At 38.5% G+C, this 12476-nt stretch overlaps 1 protein-coding gene across 5 annotated transcripts in view; it reads left to right on the forward strand.

The window, feature by feature from the left end:
• POLE2 (DNA polymerase epsilon 2, accessory subunit) overlaps positions 1–12476 on the forward strand; it is a 51525-nt gene that overhangs the window by 19114 nt on the left and 19935 nt on the right. For 3 of the 5 annotated variants that reach the window (XM_050796908.1, XM_050796906.1, XM_050796910.1), the window contains 5 exons: positions 443–517; positions 3653–3736; positions 4901–4957; positions 5390–5438; positions 6643–6715. In XM_050796908.1, coding sequence (XP_050652865.1) covers positions 443–517; positions 3653–3736; positions 4901–4957; positions 5390–5438; positions 6643–6715 — 338 coding nt within the window. The remainder of the gene's footprint in view (positions 1–442; positions 518–3652; positions 3737–4900; positions 4958–5389; positions 5439–6642; positions 6716–12476) is intronic. The other 2 variants (XM_050796909.1, XM_050796907.1) reach the window with 2 other exon arrangements.

The raw sequence follows: 12476 nt of genomic DNA on the forward strand, positions 1-12476 counted from the left end.
GTGCTTGGCCCTGAAATGTCTTATCTCAGGCTCCTTTTGTTTCTTACTACCCAAACCTTATTTATCATCTGGGCTGTTGTTCAATGGCCCCTTTGGCCTGGGGTACAGTCAGCCCTCACAGTACTTTGTTGTGTGGTGGCACTTCTCTTTCAGTAGCCCCAGTGCTCTCAGAGTGACACTTGGTTGTTCTTCATATCCTCAGCCCACTATGTGCTGCTGCCATATGTACAACAGACCTTTAAAATTTTTACTTTTATTTTTTTAATTTTAAAACTTATATTACTAGATATTTGTATGTTAAATTATGTGGGTTTTCAAATTTGTTGAGAATGAGTAATAGTGACATTAGTTTAAGGACAATGTTTCATCAGGACACTATTTTAGTGAATCTTACATTTAAATGTCTGTTTCAGGAATTCATGTGAATCTTTCTTTTTTATAGAGGACCCACAGGCATGAATTATTTACTCCTCCGGTGATAGGTTCTCACCCTGATGAAAGCGGAAGCAAATTCCAGGTTAGAACATTATCCTAGTTATGTAGGGGATATAAGTGTATAAGTTTAATATTTGTTGCTTAATTCTAATTTGTTGAATTTTAAATGAAAATAAACTACTGGTAACTGTTTAGCTAACTGGACTGGCTGCATGCCCACTTTTGATATAGTCCATTCCTAGAGTCCTGTGTCCCACAAATCTCTATCAGAAGCTACTGCTTCCTTTGAGAAGGCCCTGATACAATGCTAGCCCCAGATACACTGTGGCCTCCAAGATAGCTTTCTAGCCCATTTGGATACTACACTGGCTTTCTGATAACTTTTCAACATTTCTTTTCTTGCCCTCACTCATCCCTTAGTGACCATAGCACTAAGGAACTCAAATACTGGTTCCTTGCCCAACTCATCCCTCGTGACCACCACACACAGTTATTGAACTAGAATGTGTTACATTGGTTGAAGTGAAAACTTTACTTAACGTACTAAGGAAACAACATTTATAGAATGAATGTGAGAACACAAATGGATCCCACAACCTAGGCAACATAGCAAGACCTCATCTTTACAAACAATAAAAAACATTAGCTAGGCATGGTGGTGTGCACCTGTGGTCCCAGCTACCTGAGAGGCTGAGGTGGGAGGATGACTTGAGCTTGGGAGGTTGAGGCTGTAGTGAGCTGAGATCATGCCACTGTACTCCAGCCTGGGTGACAGTGTAAGGACCCCCTCAAACAAACAAAACTTTTATTAGAGTATAAATTAGGTTTTAGAAATTGGCATTACTTATATTTCCCTACCAAAGATCATCTATATGTTTTCTATATTAGGTTTTCTCTGGCAACTGAGATGCCCATAGCCCAGGAGCCTTTTCCCTCGTCTCCTCTTTGACAAAGTAATTTAAGGCTTAACTAAATAATTATTCTTTTCGAACTGTCTAATTCTGTATCTGTGATGGCACATTCCCTACTTAAATTACATTTATCTACCTGTATGATAATATCCCTTTACAGATTGCAAAAACGATGTGCTAAAAAATACTATTATTTTTACTTCTCCTGTGTTGTTTTAGGTTCTTTTTTTTTTTTTTTTTTGATAGAGACATGGGGTCTTGTGATGTTGCCCAGGCTGGTCTTGAATTCCTGGCCTCAAGTGATCCTCCTGCCCCAGCCTCCTGAGTAGCTGGGACAACAGGTGTGCACCACTACACTTGGCTAGGTTCTTTTCCCTTCCCTTCCCCCTTCACCCTTTCCCTTTTCTTTCCTTTCTTTCTGACAGTCTTGCTCTGTCACCCAGGCTGTAGTGCAGTAGTGCAATCTTGGCTCACTGCAACCTCCTCTTCCCAGGTTCAAGCAATTCTGCCTCAGCCTCTTGAGTAGCTGGGATTATACGTGCACACCACCATGCCTAACTAATTTTTTTGTATTTTTAGTAGAGATGGTGTTTTGCCATGTAGGCCAGGCTGGTCTTGAACTCCTGACCTCAAGTGATCCATCCACCTCAGCCTCCCAAAGTGCTGGGTTTACAGGCGTGAGCCACCACGCCCAGCCCTACGTTCAGATTTTTTAAGAGTAACTCCAGTATTAAATGTTAATGTGATTACTATGGAATGATAGGATTGTATAAGTTTTTATTTCTTTCTTGTCTATATTTTAAATTTTTTTCTATAGTATACATGAATTATTTGTAATAAGAAAACAAAGATAAAACGTAAAGATAAAAGAAGCTCTACTTGGTAATTTCTATAAATATGAAAACTTATATATCCTTTTATCTAGCAATTGTGTTTCTAGAATGTGTAGAACTTTATTCAACAATTATTATCTGTAGCTGGATGCAGTGGCTAGTGCCTGTAATCCTGGTGACTCAGGGGGCTGTGGTGGAAGGATCACTTGAGCCCAGTTGAAGGCTGCAGTGAGGTATGAGAGTGTCACTGCACTCTAGCCTGGGCAATGTGAGACCCCATTTCCAAAAAAAAAAGAAAAAAGTTTCTATCGCTGTAGTGGGCCAAAGAAAGGTGCACAGAAATATTAAAAATTGTTTTTATTAGTAGAAAACTGGGAACAATTTAAATGTCCTTTAATGGGAGTTTGGTGAAATAAATGGTCATATGTATAATATAGATATCTCTATTCTTTAAACAGAAGGAAATTTATATGTAGAAAAGTGGAAAGATATCTCAGATAATTAACTTCAAAAAGTTAAGTTGCAGAATAGTACATATACTATGATTTCATCTTTGTGAATAAACTGTATAGGTGTGTGTCATAAGTTATATATGTATGTATTTACATATATTTAGGATTACATACAGAAAAAGTTAGAAAGGATTTTTTATTTTATTTTATTTTATTTTTATTTTTATTTTTTTGAGATGTAATCTTGCTCTGTTGCCCAGGCTGGAGTGCAGTGGCGTGATATCAGCTCACTGCAAGCTCTGCCTCCTGGGTTCACGCCATTTTCCTGCCTCAGCCTCCTGAGTAGCTGGGACTACAGGCGCCCACCACCACGCCCGGCTAATTTTTTGTATTTTTAGGAGAGATGGGGTTTCACTGTGGTCTCGATCTCCTGACCTTGTGATCCGCCCGCCTTGGCCTCCCAAAGTGCTGGGATTACAGGTGTGAGCCACTGTGCCCGGGTGGCAAGGATTTTTTACAATGTTGTCCCAATTTTTACTACCTTAAACTTTCTGATTAGAAAAAAAGATCAGATTGAGAATGTAAATAATAATGAGAGCCTTTTAAAATACTAAGTAAAATTAGAATATATATTTTTAAATAGCTTGCTAATTTTCAAAAGGTACTGTTCAAATAAAATAAAATAGATATTCTTTTCTATATTTTAAAAATAAATGTACTTATCATTATTCGGAATGATATGGTGTGGATTCAGTCATTGGTAAGAGCCTGAGTTGATGTGGTGTTTCTTTAGGCATGATTCTTTCAGGCCATCATACACTTGATCTTACAGCTTTTTTGTAGGACAAAATTAAACATCCTAAGTTTAATTTTACAACTTTATTTCCATTTTATTTGATTTTCTACTGTAAAGTAGCTATAAATGCTGAAATGTGTACCCCAAATTTACTTACTTATAAAAAGTTTAGTTTCTTGAAAGAATATATTTATAGTCTTTAAAATTTATTTTGTTTTATTTTAGCTTAAAACAATAGAAACCTTATTGGGTAGTACAACCAAAATCGGAGATGTGATTGTTCTTGGAATGATAACGCAGTTAAAAGAGGTAACTTAATAAACATCAAACTTTTAGTTTTGGCCTTGGATTGATAAAATGTCGGTTACATAGAACATTTTTGTGGCGGGCACAGGAATGTACCCTTTATTGAAAACTTGCCTCACCAACAGAAAAATATTGGAATAGTGGTAATATAAGGAAATAGTATCATCATGTTAGAAGCCTTGGAATAAGGATAAATAATGGCTGTTGGCCAGGCATAGTGGCTCACGCCTGTAATCCCAGCCACTTTAGGAGTCCGAGGCAGGCGGATCACCTGAGGCCAGGAGTTCGAGACCAGCCTGACCAACATGGAGAAACCCTGTCTCTACTAAAAATACAAAATTAGCCGGGTGTGGTGGCGCATGCCTGTAATCCCAGCTACTCTGGAGGCTGAGGCAGGAGAATTGCTTGAACCCAGGAGGTGGAGGTTGCAGTGAGCCGAGATGGTGCCATTGCGCTCTAGCCTGGGCAACAAGAGCAAAACTTTGTCTCAAAATAAATAAATAAATAAAATAAAATAATGGCTGTTCAGCAGAGAAACCCATTTCCTCTCTCCATAGGGCCTGTTTTACAATGATGTAAAAATTAGGTCATGTTCATTTTCATATTAGACTTTTTGTTAAATAAACTTTTGTAATAGTCAAAAAAACCAGAAAACAAAAACACAAAAAACTTTTCTCAGTTACCAAGTGTCTTTTTCGTTTGTGGTTGGTTTCCTGAGTAGACATCAGGACAGTGTCTTGTCCGGGAGCCCAGTTTGCATAGCCTGAAATTAGGCCCCTAGTGACCTCTGGATAAACAGAGAGTACTGGGTTTCTGAAAAAGCAATCTGCAGAGTATGTCCTGGTCACTTGGAGATGCTGTTGGCTGTCTTAGAAGGTACCTGGGGAGACCCTCCGTATGGCAGACATTGAGTGTCCCTCTTGCCATTTTTTATCTGTAGGAGTCATTCTCCATTTTGTACCTGTGAGGAGTCAGAATCTCAGTTAAGTGATTAGTCTGGGGTTATCAAACTAGTAAATGGAAGAGCCTGGACTAGAAATAATAGCTGATTTTTAAAATCCACTTTTCTCCCTACTGTATTCTGTTGTCAAACTTGTAGTTTCATTTTTTGGTCATAGTTTTCATTGTTACATAAATGTGGATTTATTTCTTTTCATTTTTTTTTAGGGAAAATTTTTTCTGGAAGATCCTACTGGAACAGTACAACTAGACCTTAGTAAAGCTATATCCTTCACTTGTCTGTATTTTTTAAAATCTGCATTATGTGAATTGGGGAAATTGATTATATATCCTTCTAAAACTTACCTATTTGGGTTCTCAATGTAACTTCTCTATGTTGCTGGTATAGGAATATAGAGATATAATCCTAAACAGAGACAGAACAACTTTAATTTCCTCTTATTTGAAGAATCTAGACGAATGACTGACGAAGTTTATATCATGGTAAGAATGATCCACCCTGTCAATATTACCAAGAATTAAACATGAGGACATTTAAACCTAAATTTTTTAAAGCTCTTTCTAAGCTGTGGTCTATTCACAGTTTCAAATGGGAAGTCTTTGAATTTATTATTTAGAAGCCTTATTGGTCTCAAAATGTATGTTGACTTTATTACTGCCTCAAGAATAGAATTATTTTCCTCAGCTGTTGTATACCAGTTCCATAGTGGTTTATACACAGAGGCATGCTTTGTCTTAGCAGAAGGTAAGTCAGTATACTTTGTTACTGTCCTCCTTCTCATTCTCCAGTAAAACTATTTCTGCTTTGGGTAAAATATGTTAACATGATATAATTTGGGATACCATTAATTAGAAGAGCATATTTTTGGCAAAATAACTCTTAGACTGTTAATGGGCTAATAGATATCTTTTTGGGGTGATGAAAATGTTCTGAAATTAGATAGTAGTAATGGCTATACAACTTGTGAATATACTAAAAATCACCAAATGATACACTTTTTTTTTTTTTTTTTTTGAGACAGAGTCTCACTATGTCACCTAGGCTGGAGTGCAGTGGTGTGATCTCGGCTCACTGCAACCTCCGCCTCCTGGGTTCAAGTGATTCTTATGCCTCAGCCTTCCGAGTAGCTGGGATTATAGGTGCATGCCACCATGCCTGGCTAATTTTTTGTATTTTAGTAGAGACGGGGTTTCACCATGTTGCCCAGGCTGGTTTCAAACTCCTGAGCTCAGGCAATCCACCTGTCTTGGCCTCCCAAAGTGTTGGGATTACAGGCATGAGCCATGCCCGACCTGAATTATGCACTTTTTTTTTTGTTTTTTTTTTTGAGACGGAGTCTCACTCTGTCGCCCAGGCTGAAGTGCAATGGCACAATCTCGGCTCACTGCAAGCTCCACCTCCTGGGTTCACGCCATTCTCCTGCCTTGGCCTCCCTAGTAGCTGGGACTACAGTTGCCTGCCACTACACCTGTTTAATTTTTTTTTTATTTTTGTATTTTTAGTAGAGACGAGGTTTCACCATGTTAGCCAGGATGGTTTCTTGTGATCCGCCCACCTCAGCCTCCCAAAGTGCTGGGATTACAGGCATGAGCCACTGCGCCCGGCCCTGAATTATATACTTTTAAAGGGTGAATTGTATAGTATGTGAATGATATCTCAATAAAGTTGAAAAAAACACTTAATTTTATATAGGGCCATAAAATGAAACATTTCCTAATATGTATTTCAACACGTACTGCCAAACTGAAAAGCGAAAAGTTATGAATCTATTTCTATTTTATGAACTTTATAAGTTGAGACTCTGTGGATCTAAAGTTGAGTCTGGCAACCTCTGTAATTAGTTCACAGGGCATAAGACTAGCCTGACATTACTGCTTTGTTGTAACATAATTTTGTCCTTTCAAACACAGAGGATTAGACAAATGAAAGTGATGTTACTTTTTTTCAGGTTGGTTTGAAGATCAAGTGTTTCATGTCAATGCCTTTGGATTTCCACCCACTGAGCCCTCTAGCACTACTAGGTATTAAAATGTTTGGTTTATACTCTACGGGAATTTGGTAATGCTGGCAGGAGTGAATGTAAGATAGTACATCATATCTCAGTTACTACAAGGTGTCAGGCTTTGTGTCAGAATGGAAAGAGCAATGGAAAATGAGAATTAGAAGACTGGATTTTATATGTAATGTGAAAACTCACAGATTGGCCAAAGATTAGTTGCAATACCGTCTTTGTACTTCAGCTTTAACTGGGAAAGATTTCCAGTCTATCTGTTTTATTTATCTTTGGGGTTGAGGAGAGGTTCAAGGGAGATAAGAGAGATAGAATAACACTTAGAAGAATATAATTCCATGTTAATATAAAATTCTCACTTTTATATTCTAATGAATGAAAGTTATGTGAGGTAGCTTATAGCTCCTTAATATAAGTAAAAGCATCATAATACTAGAGCTATTCCAAAATGGCCTTCTCTTAGAGGAACTGAGCTCCCTGTCACTTGAGTTATTTGGGCAGAGGCTGTATGATAGTATAAAAGTTGTACTTGGTGGCTCATGGGTTGAAAGTAGTCTATAGACCTTTCTTTCCTTCTCCCCACTTTGAGGTGTTTAAAAACATTTTGAGTTAGTTTCCGTTGTATAAAAATTAGAAGATTTCTCATAAAGGTCTAGGTTTCGGAGTTCTCTTTTAACAGTAGGATCTGGCAATACAGTGCCTGAATTTTCACATGGCAAAAACTAAACTGCAGTGGTTGCCCACTTTGGGCAGGGCAGGTATGTCTGCCCTAGTTACTGTCAGTGGACTGCTGCTTTGCTATTTGGTGTTATCTTCTTGGAGCCTGTAAGCATTCGAATTTGCCACTTCTGGGGGAATTAAAGTAGTTGACTTCTAATCATGAGATTCTGTATGATGGTGATGATATCAAAAGGAAGCATAAGGATTAAGATTTTAGTTTTATCAGGAGGCAGAGGTTGCAGTGAGCTGAGATCGCGCCACTGCACTCCAGCCTGGCAACAGAGCGAGACTCCATCTCAACAACAACAACAACAAAGATTTTAGTTTTAGTATGCCTGTATAAATTCAGGGTGCAAAGGCAACATTTTCTGGCTGGGAGTTTACTGGCAGGGCAGCCTTTGCAGAGCATCTACTCTTCCTGTTGAAGTGACTGAGGGAAAGGTACTGATCTTGCTAAGGAGAACACAAGCCCTAATCAAGCCAAGCTCACCTCGAGCTTTTGGTGAGTGCTTTTGGTGCAGTTTGTGGCTTTTTCCAATATGGTAAGTTTCCTTTGGAATATGTTTAGAGCAAAATTCCCATTGTTGTGTGTGTTTTTTGTTTTTTTAAAATTATTATTATACTTTAAGGTCTAGTGTACATGTGCACAATGTGCAGGTTTGTTACATATGTATACATGTGCCATGTTGGTGTGCTGCACCCATTAACTTGTCATTTACATTAGGTATATCTCCTAATGCTATCCCTCCCCTAGCCCCCCACCCCACAACAGGCCCCAGTGTATGATGTTCCCCACCCTGGGTCCAAGTGTTCTCATTGTTCAATTCCCACCTATGAGTGAGAACATGCGGTGTTTGGTTTTCTGTCCTTGCGATAGTTTGCTGAGAATTATGGTTTCCAGCTTCATCCATGTCCCCAAAAAGGACATGAACTCATCCTTTTTTATGGCTACATAGTATTCCATGGCGTATATGTGCCACATTTTCTTAATCCAGCCTATCATTGATGGACATTTGGGTTGGTTCCAAGTCTTTGCTATTGTGAATAGTGCTGCAATAAACATACGTGTGCATGTGTCTTTATAGCAGCATGATTTATAATCCTTTGGATATATACCCAGTAATGGGATGGCTGGGTCTAATGGTATTTCTACTTCTAGATCCTTGAGGAATCGCCACACTGTCTTCCATAATGGTTGAACTAGTTTACAGTCCCATTAACAGTGTAAAAGTGTTCCTATTTTTCCACATCCTCTCCAGCACCTGTTGTTTCCTGAGTTTTTAATGATTGCCATTCTAACTGGTGTGAGATGGTATCTCATTGTGGTTTTGATTTGCATTTCTCTGATAGCCAGTGACGATGAGCATTTTTTCATGTGTCTGTTGGCTACATAAATATCTTCTTTTGAGAAGCGTCTGTTCATATCCTTCGCCCACTTTTTGATGGAGTTCTTTGATTTTTTTCTTGTAATTTGTTTAAGTTCTTTGTAGATTCTGGATATTAGCCCTTTGTCAGATGGGTAGATTGTAAACATTTTCTCCCATTCTGTAGGTTGCCTGTTCACTTGAATGGTAGTTTCTTTTGCTGTGCAGAAGCTCTTTAGTGTAATTAGATCCCATTTGTCAATTTTGGCTTTTGTTGCCATTGCTTTTGGTGTTTTAGTCATGAAGTCCTTGCCCATGCCTATGTCCTGAATGGTATTGCCTAGGTTTTCTTCTAGGGTTTTTATGGTTTTAAGTCTAACATTTAAGTCTTTAATCCATCTTGAATTAATTGTTGTATAAAGTGTAAGGAAGGGATCCAGTTTCAGCTTTCTACATACAGCTAGCCAGTTTTCCCAGCACCATTTATTAAATAGGGAATCCTTTCCCCATTTCTTGTTTTTGTCAGGTTTGTCAAAGACCAGCTGGTTGTAAATGTGTGGTATTATTGCTGAGGGCTTTGTTCTGTTCCATTGGTCTATATCTCTGTTTTGATACCAGTACCATGCTGTTTTGGTTACTGTAGCCTTGTAGTATAATTTGAAGTCAGGTAGCATGATGCTTCTAGCTTTCTTCTTTTGGCTTAGAATTGTCTTGGCAATGCAGGCTCTTTTTTGGTTCCATATGAACTTTAGTTTTTTCCAATTCTGTGAAGAAAGTCATTGGTAGCTTGATGGGGATGGCACTGAATCTATAAATTATCTTGGGCAGTATGGCCATTTTCACGATATTGATTCTTTCTATCCATGAGCATGGAATGTTCTTCCATTTGTTTGTGTCCTCTTTTATTTTGTTGAGCAGTGATTTGTAGTTCTCCTTGAAGAGGTCCTTCACATCCCACATAAGTTGGATTTCTAGATATTTTATTCTCTTTGAAGCAGTTGTGAATGGGAGTTCACGCATGATTTGGCTCTCGTTTGTCTGTTATTGGTGTATAGGAATGCGTGTGATTTTTGCACATTGATTTTGTATCCTGAGACTTTACTGAAGTTGCTTATCAGCTTAAGGAGATTTTAGGCTGGGACAGTGGGGTTTTCTAAATATATAATCATGTCATCTACAAACAGGGACAATTTGACTTCCTCTTTTCCTAATTGAATACCCTTTATTTCTTTATCCTGCCTGATTGCCCTGGCCAGAACTTCCAACACTATGTTGAATAGGAGTGGTGAGATAGGGCATCCCTGTCTTGTGCCAGTTTTCAAAGGGAATGCTTCCAGTTTTTGCCCATTCAGTATGATATGGGCTGTAGGTCTGTCATAAATAGCTCTTATTATTTTGAGATACGTCCCATCAATACCTAGTTTATTGAGAGTTTTTAGCATGAAGGCTGTTGAATTTTGTCGAAGGCCTTTTCTGCATCTATTGAGATAATCATGTGGTTTTTGTATTTGGTTCTGTTTAAATGATGGATTATGTTCATTGATTTGCATATGTTGAACCAGCCTTACATCCCAGGGATCAAGCCCACTTGATCATGGTGAATAAGCTTTCTGATGTGCTGCTGGATTCGGTTTGCCAGTATTTTATTGAGGATTTTTGCGTCAATGTTCATCAGGAATATTGGCCTGAAATTCTCTTTTTTTGTTGTGTCTTTGCCAGGCTTTGGTATCAGGATGATGCTGGCCTCATAAAATGAGTCAGGGAGGATTCCTTTTGTTTCTGTTGATTCAGTAGTTTCAGAAGGAATGGTACCAGCCCCTCTTTATACCTCTGGTAGAATTCGGCTGTGAATCCGTCTGGTCCTGGACTTTTTTTGGTTGGTAGGTTATTAATTATTGCTTCAATTTCAGAGCCTGTTATTGGTCTATTCAGGGATTCAACTTCTTCCTGGTTTAGTCTTGGGAGGCTGTATGTGTCCAGGAATATATCCATTTCTTCTAGATTTTCTAGTTTATTTGCGTAGAGGTATTTATAGTATTCTCTGATGGTAGTTTGTATTTCTGTGGGGTCGGTGGTGATATCCCCTTTATCATTTTTTAGTGCGTCTATTTGATTCTTCTCTCTTCTGTATTAGTCTTGCTAGCAGTCTATCAATTTTGTTGATCTTTTCAAAAAACCAGCTCCTGGATTCAATGATTTTTTTGAAGGGTTTTTTGTGTCTCTATCTCCTTCAGTTCTGCTCTGATCTTAGTTATTTCTTGCCTTCTGCTAACTTTTGAATGTGTTTGTTCTTGCTTCTCTAGTTCTTTTAATTGTGATGTTAGGGTGTCAATTTTAGATCTTTCCTGCTTTCTCTTGTGGGCATTTAGTGCTATAAATTTCCCGCTACACACTGCTTTAAATGTGTCCCAGATATTTTGGTATGTTGTATCTTTGTTCTCATTGGTTTTAAAGAACATCTTTATTTCTGCCTTCATTTTGTTACGTACCCAGTAGTCATTCAGGAGCAGATTGTTCAGTTTCCATGTAGTTGAGTGGTTTTGAGTGAGTTTCTTAATCCTGAGTTCTAGTTTAATTGCCCTGTAGTCTGAGAGACAGTTTGTTATAATTTCTATTCTTTTACATTTGGTGAGGAGGGCTTTACTTCCAACTATGTGGTCAATTTTGGAATAAGTGCGATGTGGTGCTGAGAATAATGTATATTCTGTGGATTTGGGGTGGAGAGTTCTGTAGATGTCTATTAGGTCTGCTTGGTGCAGAGCTGAGTTCAATTCCTGGGTATCCTTGTTAACTTTCTGTCTCATTGATCTGTCTAATGTTGACAGTGGGGTGTTAAAATCTCCCATTATTATTGTGTGGGAGTCTAAGTCTCTGTAGGTCTCTAAGGACTTGCTTTATGAATGTGGGTGCTCCTGTATTGGATGCATAAATACTTAGGATAGTTAGCTCTTCTTGTTGAATTGATCCCTTTACCATTATGTAATGGCCTTCTTTGTCTCTTTTGATCTTTGTTCGTTTAAAGTCTGTTTTATCAGAGACTAGGATTGCAACCCCTGCTTTTTTTTGTTTTCCATTTGCTTGGTAGATCTTCCTCCACCCCTTTATTTTGAGCCTGTGTGTGTCTCTGCACATGAGATGGGTCTCCTGAATACAGCACACTGATGGGTCTTGACTCATCAGTTTGCCAGTCTGTGTCTTTTAATTCAAGCATTTAGCCCATTTACATTTAAGGTTAATATTGTTATGTGTGAATTTCATCCTGTCCTTATGATGTTAGCTGGTTATTTTGCTCATTAGTTGATGCAGTTTCTTCCTAGCATCGAAGGTCTTTACAATTTGGTATGTTTTTGCAGTGGTTGGTACTGGTTGTTCCTTTCCATGTTTAGTGCTTCCTTCAGGAGCTCTTGTAAGGCAGGCCTGGTAGTGACAAAATCTCAGCATTTGTTTGTTTGTAAAGGATTTTATTTCTCCTTCACTTATGAAGCTTAGTTTGGCTGGATATGAAATTCTGGGTTGAAAATTCTTTTCTTTAAGAATGTTGAGTATTGGCCCCCACTCTCTTCTGGCTTGTAGGGTTTCTGCTGAGAGATCCGCTGTTAGTCTGATGAGTCGATGCCCCACCCCACTTCGGCTCACACTCCATGGGCTGCCCCACCCCACTTCGGCTCACACTCCATGGGCTGCACC

The sequence above is a fragment of the Macaca thibetana genome, chromosome 7 (genome assembly GCF_024542745.1).
Source record: "Macaca thibetana thibetana isolate TM-01 chromosome 7, ASM2454274v1, whole genome shotgun sequence".
Classification (NCBI taxonomy): Eukaryota; Metazoa; Chordata; class Mammalia; order Primates; family Cercopithecidae; genus Macaca; species Macaca thibetana.